Here is a 20,000-nt window from a genome sequence, read left to right on the forward strand (position 1 = left end):
GGCACCCACTCACGTCCAGATATAACCTGCGACCAGGCTCCATTTTCGTTATGCGAGGGAACGAGCGCTGAGATAAGAGGGCATGAGAGCGATGCTCAATTGGGCCTGATCGCAGGTTAGTCCAGATATGCACCAAATTAAATGCACGCCCAATTTTGACATCCAACAGGAACTCATCAAGTGTTCAAGGTAAGGGCATAGGTCAGCGTTAATTTTAGCTTAGGGTAAATGCAGCTATTTATACTAACTCGATTGAGGAGCAGCATTTGGGAGACACTTTGTGACTTTAATTGTCTGTATTCCGGGACTCGGGGAAAAGACCAAGGGGACACTTTGTGACGCTTATTGAAATCAACGTGTGGAATTTTTGGACATGTAATGCTGGCATCGTGCGAAAAACCTATCTGGACTTATCGACTGTTTCATCTTAAGAATTGCATTTTTTAAACTTATAATTTAACAGCACCAACAAGACTTAATCTATTTTTACAGGCGCTGGAAAGACCTGTTTGCTGGGTAACTGGTCCTTGCATCACAAGGAGAAATTCCCTAGTGATGCAGTCGTTTGCCACTTTGCAGGGTGTACAAGCGGGAGTACTGGTAACGTATTTGTTTTATTATCCCTCTCAGATAGTTCGTTCACTGTGATTGGCCAATTAAGGCGGTTATATCGTACAGTACGGCACGCTAATTTTGTTTCTCAATTCAAGGATCTAACGATATAATAAATATCTGACTTTGCTCGTTTTCCTCGTACTATACGTTACGAGTCAGCTAATTTGGAAAAAGTGTAAGATAATCGCGATTTACCATCAGCAACATGATCATTTTATATATTTTTAGTGCATGCTTTATTGATCAAATCTGGTCTTTACTTTCGTTCTCTCGTCAGCACCAAAAAAGATACTCAGGCGACTCCTGGACGAATTAAACAACTTTCTAAAAGAGAAGACCAGTGTTGAGAAAGAGACTGTAGAAGTACAAGAAATACGTGATCTTGTTCGAGAGATGACAGACAGGTTGAAGAAGATCACCGAGGCTGGCTATCGAACCATCATCGTGATTGATGCCTTGAATAAGGTGGACGAATCAGGGCAAACAACAAAGGTGATTCATCACATTTCTCCTTTTTATGCAAGTAAATCACAACTATGATCAATTTTATCTCTGATAGAGTAGTTTTTAATTGATTGGTGCCAAGTTTTTTCCTTCCCTAATTTCTCAAACGAAGATTTATGTTTTGATGCCTCTCATAAAAAGACGCCGTCGCTTCTATTCCCATGTTAGTGAGGTTCTCTATATTAAGTGGGCATTGAAAACAAGCTGGAGTCTATGGTTAAAGAAAAAGCACCGATAAAATGAAAAAATAACAAAACAACAAAAACCAAAAACGGCTCAGTGCCCAAAATTGTTGATTGGCTCAAGAAATGCTGAAGCAAAACCAATTGTTGCGATTGCCTCACACACATTTTCCCTCGTTTAGCATTGGCGGCAATCGATGGCTTCATGAGTCTGCATTGGGTTATGATTAGCCCTTTTAAAATATTTTTGTATATTGTGCCGATTGGCCAAAGTAATGGAGACCGCACAATATATGACGCAACAAACGATCGCCGCTAATATTATTACTATAACGCGTTCCAAACTAAATTGTGGCGTTAGGATTTAGCGATTTCGGAGAAAGCTACAAGGTTAACTCTGAAAATCCCGTTTCCTTAGGAGTAAACTAGCACATCTTGTCAGAAATTGTTTTTTGAACTGAGGAATCTCTTACGGTAGTTCGGAAAAAGATGCCAAATTAGCCGCAAGGGAAAACTGAAAACTAGTCGGAATTACAAAATTACTGACTTTCACCGCCGATTATTTGCACTGTTTGCTCTGAGATGAAGATTCCTTGCAAAAATTCAAGGCGGAATTCCACAATTCACTCTGAACTTCAAAATAATGCACTAGTCATTTGTTTCCCCCACCCCCCCCCCCCCCCCAACCCCAGGGATAGTGGGGACATATGGGGAAATTACTAGGGCAATTACGCGAGATTACGCCACAATTACGCATCTAGGGGGTAGGGAAATTACAAGATTTTCGTTCCTCTGCCCTACCCCTCTGGGGACATACAGGGGGAAATATTGCGGAATTCTTACCTAGGAGGACTGGGACAGAAAAGAAACGAAGAGCAATGGTAATGAGTATTTTCACACGTGAAAAATCTTTATGGCGTCGTGACTTATATAGTTCATGTGTCACACACAAATGTCAAGATCTTTATATTTTGGTAATCTCCCTAACATTTCCTTGATGACTCAGAATCTTTTAGGAACAGAGGGGTGGGGGAATTACGTGTGTTTGTCTGCTCTAGTCCCCAGTGGAAATACACCTACTTTACAATCATTCAAATGTAATTTCCCTACCCATCCCAGGGGGTAAAGGGGTGGGGGAAACAAATGACTAGTGCATTAGTTCGACAGAATATATTTTCTTACACCATCAGCCTAGCCCTATCTAACAGGAACGGAAAAAGGTTCAGAACTTCTGACCCCGTTTAACTGGGACGGGAAAGGGTTCAGAATTTCTGACCCCATTCAACAGGAACGGAAAAGGGTTCAGAATTTCTGACCCCTTTCAGCTGGGACGGAAAAGGGTTCAGAATTTCTGAACCCGTTCAACTGGGACGGAAAAGGGCTCAGAATTTTTGACCCCATTCAACAGGAAAGGAAAAGGTTCAGCATTTCTGACTGAAGGGTTAAGAATCTTTGATGGCATTGTTTCTAAATTTCTGACCCTTGTAACACGTAAAGAAAAGATTATTTAAAATATGCCCTGGATCTGGAAAATTTGATGGAATTCAGCTGACCTATTAAATTGAAAAGGAAGGACTTTAAATAATCTGACTTCATAAAAACAGAAGATACGAATTCCCTGTAATTTGCATCATACGATTTTAATAGCTTAATTCCTGTATACAAAAAATTCTTGCAAACACGTGTCTGCAGCATTAATTCTTTCACAAAACTTTGTTGTATTCCTTAGACAAGCTTAGCGTCATAATCAAATAACTATTGGCCGATTTTATACTAGAGAGGCATAATTCGTCCAGAGGAATTATGCGTCTCTCAAGTTATTCCTACAGTGTAAAGACGGGACGAAATCGTAATACCACATTTTAGTTTGGAACGCGTTCTATTGGATCCGATGGAAGAATTACCTGTAACACATTTAAACAAGTCTTCCGTAATTGAGCGCTGACATTAAAAGCTTTTCAGGGCCAATTAAACAAACACAAACACTTTTAATTTAAGAGTACCAACTGGCGCAGTTGAGAAGTTTATTTGGGACCCGAACAAACTTTTTTTTTTAAATTGTGTTTTTTTACTTTCACTTTTTTCACACAACCACTTACAAAATTACAAACGAACACTCGTTTACAATACAGATTCTTCCACCACTCATTCAAAGTTATCATTATTCTTTCCTACTATGTACTACTTAAATTAAAAATAAAATTTGATCTTTACAACAGTTTCAATGACTCTGAGCATATTTTCTATATTTTTCGCGTTGTACGTAGGGGAGCTCGTGTTTGAAATTCTGGTGTATGTTGGGTGTCTTCTCTAAGCAATTGCAAGCATAGATATAGTGTCTTAATCCCAGGATGAAAAGGTGTAGTCTGCGTCTCAAAGAATTAAAATCGGTTAGTCGAGTTATATGTTTGGAAGAGAGGGTAATATTGATATTATTAGTTTGATTATTAAACCATGATATGGATTGCGAGTAAAATGATATGCTGCAGCTGTTGGCCCAGAACAACTTGAGTTGGCGGTCAAACCCGGCCAGCAGTTTTGTTACACACCTTGTAAGAAAATGTTGTCTTGACCAATACAAACTATTTTTCTATCCAAGACGTTATTTTGGTTACCAAAGGTGCTGCCTCCAAATGCCCATTTGATAGTGTCGTTGACTAGAAGTGACGTCATAAAGGCGACTGAATTAACGGAAGAAAGAGCATACGCTGTTATTGAGGTATCGCCATTGAAGGAGCCAGAAAGAGAAGAAATTGCATTGGTTAGTCATAAACACAAATTATTGCCTTCGCAAACAAAACAAAGTATTTACCTGAAAATAGATTTCGGTCTCCAAAGAGCTAGTTGGGAAGTTGGGACTCTAACAAGCCCGCTCTTAATCTGACTCGTACCCAGATCTCAGTGGAAGAAATTGGAAATTCCACCTGTCTCAGTACGATCGAAATTAGACAGCCCTTTGTGTGGGTATACTTTCATTGTCTTCCACGGTTTTTAAATATAGACTTGTTTAGCTTCGCTTCGAACGCCCTTGCTATATAACACAATACGTGAACTAGATTTAACTTAATTATGAAATGCATAGGACAGCGCAAAGTTTTATTTTCGTTGAAGTTGTAAGCTTGTCGTCATAGGGATTGAGCTTTGAATTCGTTTTCGTGAAATTGAAAACGGGATAGGACAGGCTACTGCTTGTAATGTTATCGAGGCATTAAACAGAATATTCCACTAACAAAACTGGTTAAATGAACAAATAAAAACACACTATAAATAAGAGAGCACATTAAATACCCGAACACGGGGACTTCTGGGAATGGCTCATCTTTATGCAATGATAGCTCAGGCCCAGGCAAATGGCTGCAACGTTCGCTTCAACATCTGTTCAATTTTGTTGAAAAGCGCCGGATGTTGAAACCGTTTGACCCCCCCGCCACCCCGCCTTTCAACCGCGTCTGTATAATTTGCAAGATTTGCCATCATTTGCTTTTGTTATTCCACCACCACATATGAAGTCAGAGTTCAGAAACTTTATCTGGCCATAAGTAAACCTTATCAGCATTCGTATCCTCTGTCTGATTATTAACAACAGGCAACTCTTGAGGTCCGTGGAAAAGCCTTATCATCAGAACAAAAGAGTAAAATTGTTACCAAGGCGCAAACAGAAAATCCTTTGTTCTTGAAGACATTGCTGGAGGTAAGTTATTTGTTACTTTGAAAGTCACCCTACTAGTTTTAGTTTCAAGGTTATTTGGGTGGGGGGTTTCTGTACTTATTTTAAATTTACTTTCGCACGAAATAAATTCTCATTGAGCTTGAAGTAACTTACTTTAGATTTGGCTACAAGAACGAAACAGATTATTCTTTTGAATATAATTTAAGGTTGTTCAACACAACTCTGAATCCTCTCGCTTCTTGTTTAGGAGTTCATAAGAAGGTTGTAATGGCAAGAATTTGTAAAGAAATAATTTCCTGGTTAGCAAGTGATAGATTGAAACTTGCGGGGTTGATTTGAAAAAAAAAAAAGCATTAAAAGCAAGGTAATACACCATAACGACAACCCGTTATGGTCAATACATCACGCATGCGCACAACCATTTCACCAAGTTAATTGGTACCCATGGACAGCTGTTTCGGCCTTGTTAGGCCTCATCAGCATGGCAGAGTCAACTTACTCGGTGGGTGTTTTAGGCACCTCTATAAGGACGAAACAGCTGTCCATGGTTGCCAATAAACCGAGTGAAATGGTTTTAACGAACGAAATGATATATGAAATAAATCATACACTGAACTACGGATATGAAATCAAATTAGACTACGATCCTCGCAGTTATGTACGCAATTTTAGTAATCGCGTAGAAAAGCTTGAAAATTTCAGGGCCCGGTTGTTCAAAAGCCGATTAAGGCTAATCCAAGATTAAAATTAACCGAGAAGTTTATTTCTCTACTCCCAAATGCTGTTCAATACTGATATTCGGCAAACCTTTACATTGGAAGAAGTCAATCTTGAAAAACAAAAATAAGCAAAAGAAACTTCGCCAAAAAGCTTTAATCTTGAAACAAAAGTTTACGCTAATCCTGGATTAAGCTAATCGGCTTTCGAACAACCGGGCCCAGGACTACAACAGGGTCTGAACCTGTGACCTGGCGGTACCGGTGCGACGCTGTAACCAAGTGAACTATGAAGTCACTGACGTTGGGAGCTGGTCATTTGCGGGTTCTAATTTTTCCGTGAGGAATGAATCAATTAACGAAATGATATATGAAATGAATCATTTACTGAACTGCCGATATGAAATCAAGTAAAGCTATGATCGTTGCAGTTATGGAATTGACCAGCTCAGTGGCTTCATAGCTCAGACGGTTAGAGCGTCGCACCGGTATCGCGAGGTCACGGGTTCAAACTCCGTTGAAACCCCGGAATTTTTTTAGGCTTCTCTACGCAATAACTTAAATTGCGTTCATAACTGCGAAGATCATAGCTTTACTTGAAATGGTTGCGCGCATGCGGGATGTGTTGGCCACACCGCGGGTTGGTGTTACAGTGTTCACCCTGCTTTTAATGCTTATTTGAATTGAAAAGCCGTCCTGACATAAATTCGCACTGAAAGTCAAATCAGGCTACAACTGATCTTATCGCTATTTCAATCTCAAAGGACGTGGAATCATTATCTTGCCTCTTATTTACAGGAGTTATGCAGCTTTGGAGAATTTTTTCAACTTGATGCCTTCCTTGATGGACTTCTTCAAGCTTGCGAGTATACATCTGATATCCTTTCTTGTCCTTTTCAAATTTATCAGAAAGTTGAATGGTCCGAAGAAATTTGTGACTAACGCGCGCCACATTTATTTTGTAGCACTAAAGAACTCTTCCTTAAATTTCTTGAACGGCTAGAACAGGACTACAACCCGAAAGAATACAACGGAAATTTAATAAAAGACGTAAGTGCGGTGATGACGAGGAAAATGATACAGGCGGTGGTATTGACAAGGTTAATGACTTCGACGATTAAGAGGACTTCGGAGAGGACGTTAACAATGACAATGAAGTTGAAGTTGACTTTGTAGCCGAGTAGAAAGTCGACACTCGAGTTCTCGTATGTAAAACTCTCTTTGATCATCAGCTGGGATTTTTCTGGGCAGTCCCTAGTCAATTCCTTTGCGTTGCTTGTCAGGTACACTTGAATTGTAAATAGCCAACTGGTCTGCTTCCCGCCACTTGGGATTTTAAGCAATTCGTCGTGTTTATTTGAAGCAATTGTTTCATAGACCCTTTTCAAAAATGGCGCCGAAATTTAAATAATAATAGTACTGGTATCAATTAGACCCTTCTCCAAAATGGCTTCCGAAAAATCAAGTAAGTTAAAATTAAAAGCTGATACCAGAAATAGAAAGAGCACCCTTACTTTAGTAACCCTGCAGAGTTTCAGCATATCAGGTGTAATATCAGTTGGAAAAATGAAAGTTGAAAGATGAAAAGTATGATTGTGGATATGGCGTATACCCCCAGTCATACAAACGTCTGTAACTTTTTCATTTTTCAACTTACATTTTCTCAGCTGATATAAAACCTAATACGCTGAAACTTTGCAGGGTTACTAAAGTAAAGGTGCTCTTTCTATTTCTGGTATCAGTTTTTCATTCAGTTCAGTTTTAACTCAATCAAATCCGTTGCCACCATTTTGGAGAAGGGTTTATTGCTAACCATTGCCTATGATTGTCAATCCCACAATACATTTGACTTCCTTGAAATGGGTACTCACCGCTGAAAAGGTTGTATGGATATCGCAACCTCGTTCCCAGGGCTTTTCCACGCCCGCCCTACCCTCGGCGGAGAAAAGCCCTGGGAACGAGGTTGATGGGTACCAATGTCTTCCAGGCAGTATGATACTTATAATTTTTGTATTTGCAGATCATGTGCTGTATTCTGGTATCTCGGCAAGGTCTTTCAGAGACTGAGATCAAAGCTATTCTTAAGATAAGCGACCAAATGTGGTCCGTGGTCTACTTTGCAATAGAGGACTTCCTTTTGGAGCGTTCAGGCCTTTTGGGGTAAATACATACACCATGTGCTTTCTCTGTTTGACATCTCCAAACCCTGAAGCTTCGTCTCTTAAAACAGCGCAAAGAATGGTCGATAATAGTGGCAGAACGCCCTACTTGTTCAGTTTCTGAAGTATTCTTATTGTCGATGTCTTTGTTAAGGAAAGAGAGAGAGCCACAAATTCAAGAAGGCGCTGACGTCATGGCGGTTACAGTGGTTATGACGTCATTGCGTTAGAAGACCGTTGCTATTATGGATAAGAAAAGCAAAAAGGTCGACGTGAGATTAAATTATTCATTTATTTCCATTAGGTTTTCGTATGATGAGTTGACTACGGCAATAGAGGAAAAATACTGCCAGGAACAAGCCACTGTTAAGCATTACATAGTGCTTGAGGTCGAATATTTTGAGGCCAGACTGAAAGTAAGATATCTTTCTCTTAAAAGTAAGAGACTTGTAATGATTTTTCTTTATCGTTAGTATGTCGGGTATCTGATGCAGGTTTTTTTGGGAAAACAACTTCACCAGGGTAAGTAGTTTATTTATGGGGCAAATGCTACCCAAGTTTCGCTGGGTCATAAACTGTTCCTACACCGTCACAAATTTACATTGAATCTTTTTTATGGCAGCCAATTCAAAAGCGTGCACATTTAAGGGTCCCCTAGCTTAGCAAAGTCAATTGATTAGGCAAATTACGATCTGTCGCGAGAATATCACCCCTCGACTTTCCGAAACAAAGTTTTGTGGAGAGTCACCAGCCAACAGTCTGCAGTATTTCAGCATTCGAAATGTATATTGTGAACTTTACGGAAGGAGTCACAATCTGAACGGTGTTCAATCGAATTCCGTTTGCCATTGTTTTGCATCCTACACATGGTGATTGGCTTAAAAACCTCGCGCCACATTATAAGCCAACCCAGTCAAAGTGAAAGCAAAACCGCAATAATTGAGGTCTTCTTGCATGTGATTTTGGGTTGACTTCACAGAGTTGGCTGGCCCGGATGTGTTTGACTGTGTCCATACCCTTTGTCATCTTAACTGCTTTGGCTTTAGTTTTACTGGTATTCGCCGACATATAAAATCACTTTAATTGTCGGTTTGATAACTTGTGTAGGAGAAAAGCTTGGAATACACCACTATACTTCCCGAGCGAGTCATAATGGAGTTACCATGGCTTTTGGAAAAAGCTGGAGAGAAAGATCGACTTATTAAATGCCTCACAATCCCTTCTCTATTCTGGGCGTTAAGAATATCAAGGTAACGTTTTCAGAACTAAGTTTGTAACACTTGGATATGGAAACAAAGAAAGAAGGATAAAAAAATGAAATAAAAACAGAAGGACTTAATTAACGATTCTGCTATAATTACTCAGTGTATGCCACGAATAATGATACATTTCACTTAGCCGTGCTAGCTTAGGAAACACAACTACTTCGACAGCGACGGTGAGAGGGGGGAGGGGAGGTTCCAAGTTACTCAACCTGAAATCCGGGAACCTTTTGTTTTGTCAGTATAAAAGTCCTTGCACGATTGGCGCAATTGTAGCAATAGGTGGCCTTAAGCATAAGCCGAGACTCGGTTGGACCGGATTTTCCAAAAAAACGCAAAGTACGTTTGTTTCTCCGAAATTCACAAAGATATGTACTAATTATACTTTCGGAAAGGACTATAATCAGGAAAACCTAAGTAGACTCAAACTCGAATAAATCGCCAGCACTTTGTTGAAGCCGTGACAAGAAACAATTTTCGATATGGCGGCTGATACGCTTGGGTCCCAGCATGGCTTTGGTATCAAGGCACGTGATCTTATCCTGCAGCGGGCCTATTGTCATCACCGTTTTTTTATCTTTGTCCTTAATGGGGAAGTTTAGTGTATCATAGTTTTCCTTTTTTATTCCATCAGCGGCGACATTAAATATGACTTGCTTCATTACTGGAAGTCCACTAGCTTAACTGGCGATGAAATAAACGCATGGTATGAAAAAGCTGTTGATGATCAACTTGCCTTGTTGTATCTCAAGGAACAAGAAAATGGCAGACAGTTAATCAATGCAGTTAAAATGGTAAGGACAATGAGGGTTTTGAATAATAACTGGGCAGTAAGCCGCAATAAGACTGTTGAAATAAAGCAATGCTAGCTGTACTACTGGCGTTCAATTAATGTTGAGCCAATATTTCAAGCGCGGACTAAGCTAGCCATGCATTATTACCCTGCCAGGGGGGAGGAGGGTGACGTGTCGCTTGTCTGAATTTTAAAAGATCTGGTTTCGGTGCTTTGTCAATGTTTCACGTTGCTGTCGGAAATTTAAAGGAAGGATACCGATTGTCGTGATTTCACTTTTAAGTGCTGTCGCTACTTTTTAGGCCATGTCCCATGTCGGAATTTACAATGGCAGAGCCCCTTACAATAGTCTTAACTTCTCAACAAATTTCTCAATATGATCCACCAGGATACGCCGTCTTTGTTTTGTTAAGTTGGCCCGTGCCCCTAAAAAGTTTCAATAACACCGTCAACGTTTCGAGGGTAGTATATTGTGTGTTAATTAAGATTCTCAACCATGTCACATGTCCCTACGGGATGGGCGTTAACTTAAACACTCGGGGGACTTAAACTTGCCAGTGTAAATATGTTCGCCCTTGCCCTGCGTGGTTGCGACAAAAAGTCTTAAATTGAACATCTTTTCTTCTTGAAAAACTGTAGCTACATCCTTTGGTCTACGAGATCTCCCAGTTCCAGATGGACGCAGGAAATGTGACCGCAGTCCAGCCCTTTCTCAACAGAGCCATAAAGTTGCTAGTAAGTGAATCATGAAGAGATTTATTTTTTTTCCAATGGTGGCAATACTCGGAAAATCTAAGTGCTGTTAACATGAGGAGACTCCATGATCTTCTGATTCCTGGGAGCTTCGCCTTTTAAATACGAAGACGCGCTATAAAAGGCGTGGTACCGTACTAGGCAAATGCGGATGATTTGTCACTCAACCGTAAACGCATACAGAACTCTGTAATAATTTGTGCAATAATAAAGCCCTTGTTATAAGATGTGACCCATCGTTCTTGTTTTAAAATTCCTAGTCACTTTTCTCACCCAAATAATATGTTTTAAGGGTTCTGTTTGGGCGTTGCTGTTTGTTGATCGCCATCAGCTTCGGGGAGCTAACTAGAAAACTTATCGGTTCACTTAGCTCCCCAGCTCGTAACTTACTAGCTAACTAAAAGAAAAAAAACTAAAATGCTACCGAAACCTCATTAAGAATTTCAAATCAAATGTAAACAACAATATGAGCTGAATAAAACATTATCATATCATTATCATTATCATTGGATTTTCAGTCGTGCTTCAATGGTTGTCCAAAGTGCCGACTTTATGTCCAGGATCATACTATTACCGAAATAGTCGATTTCCGTTATTATTTCTGAGTATACCCAAGTCACCAGTGAGTCATTTAGGCGAACATTTACTATCGCCTATAATTATTTAACAATTATTCGAGAGGTGAATAAAAACTTCGACTTCGTCTTGGTATTTCTTCACCGATATTCACCTCGCCTGAGGGGAATAATTGTTTTAGTACAATCACATAGGTGATAATTTGAAAAATGTGCATTTTCTTTAAAACAATTAATTCAAAACGGTTTGCGGCCATTTTGAAAAACCGCGTAATAATCACCTCAAGAGAAACCAATCAGCGCAGAGAATTTTCAATAATCACATACATGCAATTATACAAAAGTGTACATATAACGAGAATGCACCAATCAGTTCGTTTCAACAGAATAGCAGGACAATTTTCATCCGAGTCTTGTTGAGCAAAACTGTAGCTTTGATGAGTTGTCTTTAGCCGGCTCACGGTGGTCGTAAGGCGATTGTTAGGTACTTGGTTAGACCGTTGTTATCCGCACCCGAATTTTTCTCCGTGCGGACGGACACCGGAAGTGGACATTTCGCACACCAGGACAGTTTTGGAACTAATCGTCTCCAATAGTGGAAATATACTTAGGAATGAAACGTGGTAGTGTCAAGGAAAGCATCTAACTTCCGGTTGCCGTCCATGGCTTTAAAACGGTTTCTTTACTGCAATTTTAGGCAGCGTTTACATACACGAACGCGGTTTGACATCGACGCAGGCTCACGACCTTTAAAACCGCGTCAAAATCGTGATGGTATAAGCGATCGCTGCACTAGGTGCTAAATTCACCATTTTGAAAGGAACAATGGAAACTTCGCCCCAAAATAGTAACCGTATTCTAATCGATGCGGTTTCGCAGTTTACACGACAGATGAAACCGTATCGTTTTGAAAACGCTCCACTGTTGGCAGCGTTTTCAAATCGCCCCGGTTTCGCCAACGGTCTCGATCGTTGTCGTATAAACAGAAAGCGTAATCGCATGCGGTTACAAATGAAACCGCGCTCGTGTAAACGCTGCCTTAATCCGATTCTGTCCAAATAAACGATCAGGCTTGACCAAGGCGTTTCGTTTTTAAAAATAAACTGTCTGTGAAGGTGTGGCAATGAAAAAAGTCAATGTATGGTTTTCTTTGGGCACATTAGCCCTATTTATCCTGTTTATTTTAGTCCTTTTATTGAATTGAAAAACATTTCATAGCTGAAAATAAACCGACCGACCGTTTGTGAAGTCACAAACAGAAAAGGCACCGAGCGATAGAGTGCCGTTCCTTGCCGTGTGTCTGAAGGGTTCTTCCAGTCTTGTTTTGCAGTCTAACAAATATAGCACGTTAAATAATGACTGACTTGAGAAAAAATGCATGTCCTTGTAGGAATTTTAATAGCGTTACGAAACGATACTGGATCCAACGTGCATTAGTATCACCCAACCAGTGGACTAATGCAAATCCTTCATTTTGATTGGCCACGCTACTAAAGGACTATTATTATTAGTCCTCGAGTAGCGAAGAGCGTTACGCTTTCTTTCGTTTTATTCCCAAATAATTATTTCTTTAACTTGCAATTGCTAACTTTATTATTGCCTTTTCTGTCCGACTAGATGGGTGATACTAAAACAATTAGACCCTTCGCCCTTAAGGGCCAGGGGTCAATAGCCCATTCGAAGCCGAATGGGCTATTAACCAGTGGCACTTGCGGTTTACGGGTCTAATTGTTAAATAGTCTCTGAGGCACCATACACACGTATTCGGATATTTTTGAATCCACAACTTTTTCTTTCTAGATTAAAAAATCTTCTTCCCATCCACACGTAGCATATTCGCCCGTTCACACGTCGTTCGCCCGTTCACATATTCGCCCGTTCACTCGTCTCCGAAACGGCTCCGGATTCACTCCAGTACTTAGGACTCCTCAAGAAAACAGAGGTAACAGAGCATACGCCATGAACCCTCGGCAGCCATCTTGAGAATTGATTTCACGGTAAGAAGCTGGGCTCGATCTTTTACGTCATCCGGATAAAAAAATATCCGGATTTAGCGTCCATACGGTTCCGGATTCATAGCGGATTAAAAAATATCCACTCTGGAGAGCGTATTCAAAAAGTTCCGGATACGCTGGCCAATTCGCCGAATACGTGTGGACGGAAGGCGTATCCGAAAAGAAAAAAGTTGTGGACGGGGTCTCATTTACAAGTCAATCTTCATTTTCCCGAAAAGGTTGATCATGCGATGACCATAATTATATGTAAACTTTGACATATCGTTAATTTACCTTTTTTTCCGTTGTAGAAATCCGCTCATCCAGACGACGAAATCAACTCTAATTTCCACGTAGCAAAAGAATTCTGCACAATGAGTAATTCTTTGGCGTGTTTGTATGTGAATACAGAAGAGTTCGATAAGGCCGAGCCGTTACACAAGGAAGTCCTAGAGCTCAGACAAAAGTAAGTCAATTTGTGGCAACGGAAATGTTTACGTGAAATTTAAATGATCTCCCAAAGGGGCAACTTTGGTACTTATCACGAAGCTAAGCAAGTAGTGGGTGTTATGGGCGAAAACATAGGGAACTTAAACACGCGACGTTTTTTGGACGCGGACGGCAACCGGATGTGAACATTTCGTATGCCAGGACAGTAATGTCTCCCCCCCCCCCCCCCCCCCTCCTGTTTTTAAACTAATCATCTCTAATGGAGATAAGATGCTTAGCAATATAAATGTGGTTGTGTGAAGACAAGTTAAGAGAGCAAGCAGCACACTTCCGGTTGCCGTCTGCGTCTCAAATACGCCACCTTCTTCTCTACAGCTCTGCCGCTGCTCTGCAAATGCGTTTTGCATTTTTGAACATTTCGCTGCTTTTTTCGTCCTAATAGCGACGTGAAATAATACAATTTGAAGTTATGTAGAGGATATGTCTTCCTGACGTTTAGTCTACGTAAAACGGCAAGCGGGAAATGGCAGGTTGTTGCTGGTCAAAAGTAGGAAAATTTCCTTTTTCCAATTTTTCTCTTTCTTCTCAGATGTTTTGCTATATCTGTGTCAACACAACGCAGTGTGGCCCAGTGGTTAGGGCGTTTGCCTCAGATCCGGAGATTCCGGGTTCAAGACCCACTCTGACCACTCGTTGAATTTGATCCTTGTAGTCCCTGGTTCAACTTCCCAGCTCCCCTTGTAAATAAACAACTGGTTTGCCTCCGGTCAGTCGGGTTTCTTGTTCTGTTCCGTCGTTTCGTTGTGTTTCATTGGCCCTGAAATGCCCCTATGGGGAGCGATCAATTATGTATGTAGTAGATAAAATATGAGCGGGAGATCTGTATGGACGTTTACAATGGCTCGCTTATCGGCTCGCCATTGTAAACGCCCATACAGATCGGACGCGAATATTTTATCCTGCTTGTGAAATGAATACATTAAATTGAATGCAAAGTATTGTTATTTTAATCAGTAGAGATCTGTATCAAAAGTTAATGAATACTAATTAGCTGAGCAGGAGTTTGTATCAAAAGTTAATTCAACTGTTTAATAATTCAGTTGATTTGTATTGGGGTTTACAGTTGTGTACATGTGATCTGAATACTGTGCTGGGATTGGTTTGCACCCTCATGAATTATTAATGAATTTTACAAGTATAAGTATAAGTATAACAGCGGTCGCGACAACATTGCTCTGGCATTTAAAGGTTTTGAGGTTTCATCTCCAGTCTCTAGATTAACTATGCCCAGGCGTACAAGCTTAAAGCCTCTTTCTTTGTAGAGTACATGCAGAGTAGCTTGATGTGAAATAACAAAGCTATCAAGTTTTAGAAACTTAGGGAACGCAGTGTTAGTAAAAAGATAAAAAAAGTTTTAGTTCCCTCCAAATTAAATACCGCGTGACATGCTGGCCACACTCCTGTCTCTTCAAGTTTCGCCGGGTGGCACGAATCCGTCATTTAATTTATCCTTATTTTACGCTTGTCTTTCTTCAAAAAGGTTTGAGGACAAGTGGGATGATGGCTGGTCTTCTGTTGCTAGCTGATACTATGATCTTGGAGTGTTGTGTTATAGGACAAACAAGTTTGACGAGGTAATGTGTATCTTAAAATTACTTTCTTTTCTCAGTAGTCAAAATGAAAATGTCACGGAATCTTATTCCTCTTATTTGCCATGGTGTTTTAGGCGCTGGCGTATTACAAGAAATGCCTGGAGCTTCACCGTCGAAGTTTGCCTCCGACACACCATCTAATTCCAGACACCCTTAACAACATTGGTGCTGTGTATCACTCCATGGGAAAGTGGAAGGAGTGTGTTAATACGCTTGAGGAAGCACTGCAGGTAATTGACAAGTTTACCTGCTTGCAAGCGTTTTTTTTTTGTGAGTCAGCGCGAGTTTGTATGTGACCTGTTACCTACTTCCTTCGTGCCATGTGGCACATAATGCCTCAACAAAATCCCGCCAACCGTCTCTGTCAGCCGCTGCCATTTGTACCTCACTCCAGTTCTTCCATCCCGCTTTTTCTCGTTTTCTCTTCGCCGTTCTTCTCCATGTTGTCCTTGGTCTTCCCCGTTTTCGCAATTTGGATCTTCATCTGATTCATCACTCTCGCAACTTATGCTGATTTCCCTGCACTATACATTGTTCTCACATTCCAATTTCCTATTCTAATCTGAGTTCTTGGGGTCACTAGTGGTATGTTCAGCTCCTGAGCATCCTCTCGGCTTTGGCTCAAGGGTGGCATTCTTTGCCTACCCAAACAAGGTACCGCGTTGGCCCCAAGGGAAGGTTGCCTCCGAGTGTTTAAGGTTTCTGTAATCCACTTTATTTTAAGGGGGTGGGTGATTGGCCCACCGCCTAACCCCCAACCTGAAGGACCAGGGGCTGTTCTTTGTCTGGCCTCTACCCCTCAACCAATCCGGCATGGTTAGGCTTGACAGGGACTGGAGTCCCAGCCGGCACAGCTCTCAGGGTCATTGAGACACTCAAGCCTCACCACCACTACAAGGTGACAGCCCAAGGGTGAGGGCGAGTATGTATGCATGGTCACTAAGTCGAATGAGCGGGTGGGAGGTCTGGGAGATTCCAATGAGTCGTTCAACATGGCCGGCCGCCATTTGCAGTGCTCGCTCGATTTGCCTGACCTATAGGAATTTTGTTCTTCAAAAAAACAAACAAGCAATTTGCCCAGGCTAATGCGAAGTGTACACCAGTCCAGAAAAAAAGAATCACAATTTAGTTAATTTATAAAGACAATCCAAACTTCAACTCCTCTAAAGAAATAAATGAGGTGTGGAGATGTTGTGTCCGTGTGCAAAGATGAACATTCGTCTTCCACTCACTTGTTCAATATGGCAGTCATTTGCAGGATTTCGCATCGTAGTACCTCATTCGATTTGTCAGGCACGGAAATTTTGGGCCACGAAAAAAGCCGCAACTACCTTGGCTCGAAGAGTTCGCCGGAAAGAATCAAAATATTGGCACTATATTTAGATAATCCAAACACTGAAATCTACGTAAGATAGTCACACTGAATGTGCACAACACAGATTCAGAGCAATGGTGACTGGCGTACATGCGTTCGGACGAAGAGTCTTTCAAGGTCTCGCGTTTCTTGAAAGCCCCGCTCTCTAGACGTACACACTATATTTCGAAATTACTTCTGCGTGTAGAAACAGAAAACATGTCGAGGAATCTAATTATTTCCCCTAAAAAACACAAAGACCAAGGTTTTTAGAATACGCATCATCATCATTGTTGTTTCTTCGTGCGGCTTGGAAGTTTCCCGGTTTGAAGAGCGTGCTTCGTACCTGTCTCGAATCCACTCATTGAAACCAGTCTTGTTGTATACATAGTCTTTTGCAGGTACATTTGCTCTATTCCGCCTACCTTTGCTAGTCTTAGCGAGTGACTTCTGTGGCCATAGCTTGGGGAGGCAAAACACATTACCTTTTGCACTTCGTCGTTCTCGCGCCGCGTTAAGTGCGCGATGAAGTTCATGTGTTGCTTCTCGTGGAAGCTTGCGATCACAGTTGTCTTCGAGGTTCTAAGGATATCGGAGCTGTTGTACTAATAACCCCAATTCAAGTTCTCGACATCATCTGGATGCAGTCGCTCGTATTCTTGGCGAGCTGCCCTCTCTTTCTTGGATTCCCTTGGCGGTGCGTTCTTGCGCGCGAATCCCCCCTTGATAATTTTCATGAGGAATTGGCACCATGTGCTGTCTAGCTTTTCGGATTCGGTTTTCAGTAGATGGCTTCCCTGGATTGCATATTTTGGTCTCGCTCTAGCATTTTCGTGCGTACCCACAGCGGGATTTCGTGGTCGCAGAAGATTTGCTATTATCTCATCGATCCGACTCGCCCGTTTGTCCGAGTGCATCCGAGATACCTGAAATTCACTACATTCTTGACTTGGTAATTTCCGAGTTTGATGAAGCTCTCATGGGTATCCGCGTCAGTGAATACCATCGTTCCGTTTTTTCCTCCGCGATTGTCATGCCGAAGCGTGTAAACGCGTTGTCGAAAACTGTGAATAGCGCCTCCAGCGCAGCCGCAGTAGATGGCTTCCCTGGATTGCATATTTTGGTCTCGCTCTAGCATTTTCGTGCGTACCCACAGCGGGATTTCGTGGTCGCAGAAGATTTGCTATTATCTCATCGATCCGACTCGCCCGTTTGTCCGAGTGCATCCGAGATACCTGAAATTCACTACATTCTTGACTTGGTAATTTCCGAGTTTGATGAAGCTCTCATGGGTATCCGCGTCAGTGAATACGATCGTTCCGTTTTTTCCTCCGCGATTGTCATGCCGAAGCGTGTAAACGCGTTGTCGAAAACTGTGAATAGCGCCTCCAGCGCAGCCGCGTCGAAGGTGAACACCGCAAATGATATCGTCCTTGTACAGAATAATGCAAAGCGCATCGCAGTTCTGGGACCGAAAACTTTATCAGCACGATTTTGGCCCCTGATACGATGGCGTAGATATGGGCTGCGTGACTGCGAGACAACCTGAAAAAATGTTAACTTTTTTGAAAAAAGCAGTGCGCTTTTTGATCGATTGCTCAGGTATGTCAGTTTCACCTTAGCTAACTAGATGAGAATTGGACTAAAACGGAGCGGAAAGCTGACACTTTATTAGCCCGATCTGAGGACTTTAGCTCTGGTAAATGCATGGTTTTTGGCGGTCCTAACTGACACTCTAAAAATTGATATTTAATTACGCTGTTGATAGCGAACGGTTAAACGAAACCTAACCTGAGTTTTTGTGCTTTTAAATAAACAACTTAATTATATCCACAGTTATATGAGGATGCGTACTTTGGACAACTGCCACCTGATGTGGGTGGTACCCTTTTAAATTTAGCTATGGCTTACCGTCGTCAGGACGACACCAACACTAGCGTGCACAAGGCGGAATCATTGTATCTGAGGTAAGAATTAATGTAATTCAGTTTATCCTGCAAGTAGTTGGAATACATTTTGTTAATACGATCCGCACGTCTCGCAAAATGTACATACATCCTTGTTTTTCACATAATATAATTTTGAATTCCACATGCATCAGGGCGTCTTCCTCTTATAACTCTCTTCAGTTTCAAGTGAAGCTATGATCTTCGCACTTATGAAAACAATTTTTGCAATTGCGTAGGGAAGCCTGAAAAATTCAGAACTTCAACGGGGTTTGAACCCACTGACGTTGGGAGCTGATCATTTGCTTTCTTAACTGCGAAGATCATAGCTTCACTTGATTTCATATCCGCAGTTCATATATGATTTATTTCATATACCATTTCATCATTGATTCATTCCTCACGGGACCATTAGAACCCACAAATGACCAGCTCCCAACGCCAGTGGCTTCACAGCGCAGTTGGTTAGAGCGTCGCACCGGAATCGCGAGGTCACTGGTTCAAACCCCGTTGAAGTCCTGAATTTTTCAGGCTTCCCTACGCAATTGCAAAAGTTGCTTTCATAACTGCGAAGATCATCGCTTCACTTGATTTCATATGCGCAGTTCATATATGATTCATTTCATATACCATTTCATCTTTTCAGTTTGTCTCTGAATTCGGCTTAATAATTTTGGGCGGTGTAAAGCAGCTCCTGTTAGTGACAATGAAATGGCTTGTTACCCAAACGCTACCTGAACAACAAAGACAATAAAAAGCTTCATCCACCCACATTTTTTGTCATTTGAAATCTGAATAGGCTGGGAGCTTGAGCAACGAGGACGACGACGGCGACGGTAACGAGAACGTCATCTCAACATGTAAATTCACGTTATTGTAATCACTTGGTGACTATTTCAACCTCTTTAATATGGAAAGGGTGGGGTAGTTCCTCAAAAATGACACTGGTCGGAACGGCGCTTAATTTAGGCGATGAGTAAATGAGAATTTATCCTCAAGTGCTGACGTTCTTTATAAAACCTCAAATTTTGCTATTTCATGTTGTTGTTTTGCTGACGACGGCAAAAAAATAGACAAAAGTGAAAAACGCACGTGAGCTATTTTTTTTTCCCCCCACTTAATCTGCTAATTTGTGACGTTCTCGTCGCCGTCGCCGTTGTCGTTGCTTAAGCTCCCTAATAATGTCGAAGGACGGGAAACAATTAAGCTATCTACGACTCTTGAAACTACCTGCTCGTTTCACTTTTTTTTGTAATAGACAACTTGTTCAAAAATGCCGTTTTTCAATCTTTTTCTTTGCGAATGACTTTAGGGACTTTGAGATCTATGACGCCGACGTTGATGAAAACATCACCTCAAATCGTAACTCAGCTCT

The 20,000-nt window shown here is 41.3% G+C and overlaps 1 protein-coding gene across 1 annotated transcript in view; it reads left to right on the forward strand.

Moving 5' to 3' along the window:
• Positions 1-20,000, forward strand: part of LOC138042312 (TPR repeat-containing protein DDB_G0287407-like) — a 37,385-nt gene that overhangs the window by 6,350 nt on the left and 11,035 nt on the right. The window contains 15 exon segments of the mRNA XM_068888163.1: positions 493-600; positions 893-1,107; positions 3,901-4,062; positions 4,888-4,992; positions 6,486-6,553; positions 6,653-6,737; positions 7,708-7,847; positions 8,151-8,262; positions 8,954-9,096; positions 9,743-9,902; positions 10,541-10,636; positions 13,535-13,689; positions 15,214-15,307; positions 15,400-15,555; positions 18,516-18,646. Coding sequence (XP_068744264.1) covers positions 493-600; positions 893-1,107; positions 3,901-4,062; positions 4,888-4,992; positions 6,486-6,553; positions 6,653-6,737; positions 7,708-7,847; positions 8,151-8,262; positions 8,954-9,096; positions 9,743-9,902; positions 10,541-10,636; positions 13,535-13,689; positions 15,214-15,307; positions 15,400-15,555; positions 18,516-18,646 — 1,930 coding nt within the window.

Source organism: Montipora capricornis, chromosome 3, assembly GCF_036669925.1.
Source record: "Montipora capricornis isolate CH-2021 chromosome 3, ASM3666992v2, whole genome shotgun sequence".
Classification (NCBI taxonomy): domain Eukaryota; kingdom Metazoa; phylum Cnidaria; class Anthozoa; order Scleractinia; family Acroporidae; genus Montipora; species Montipora capricornis.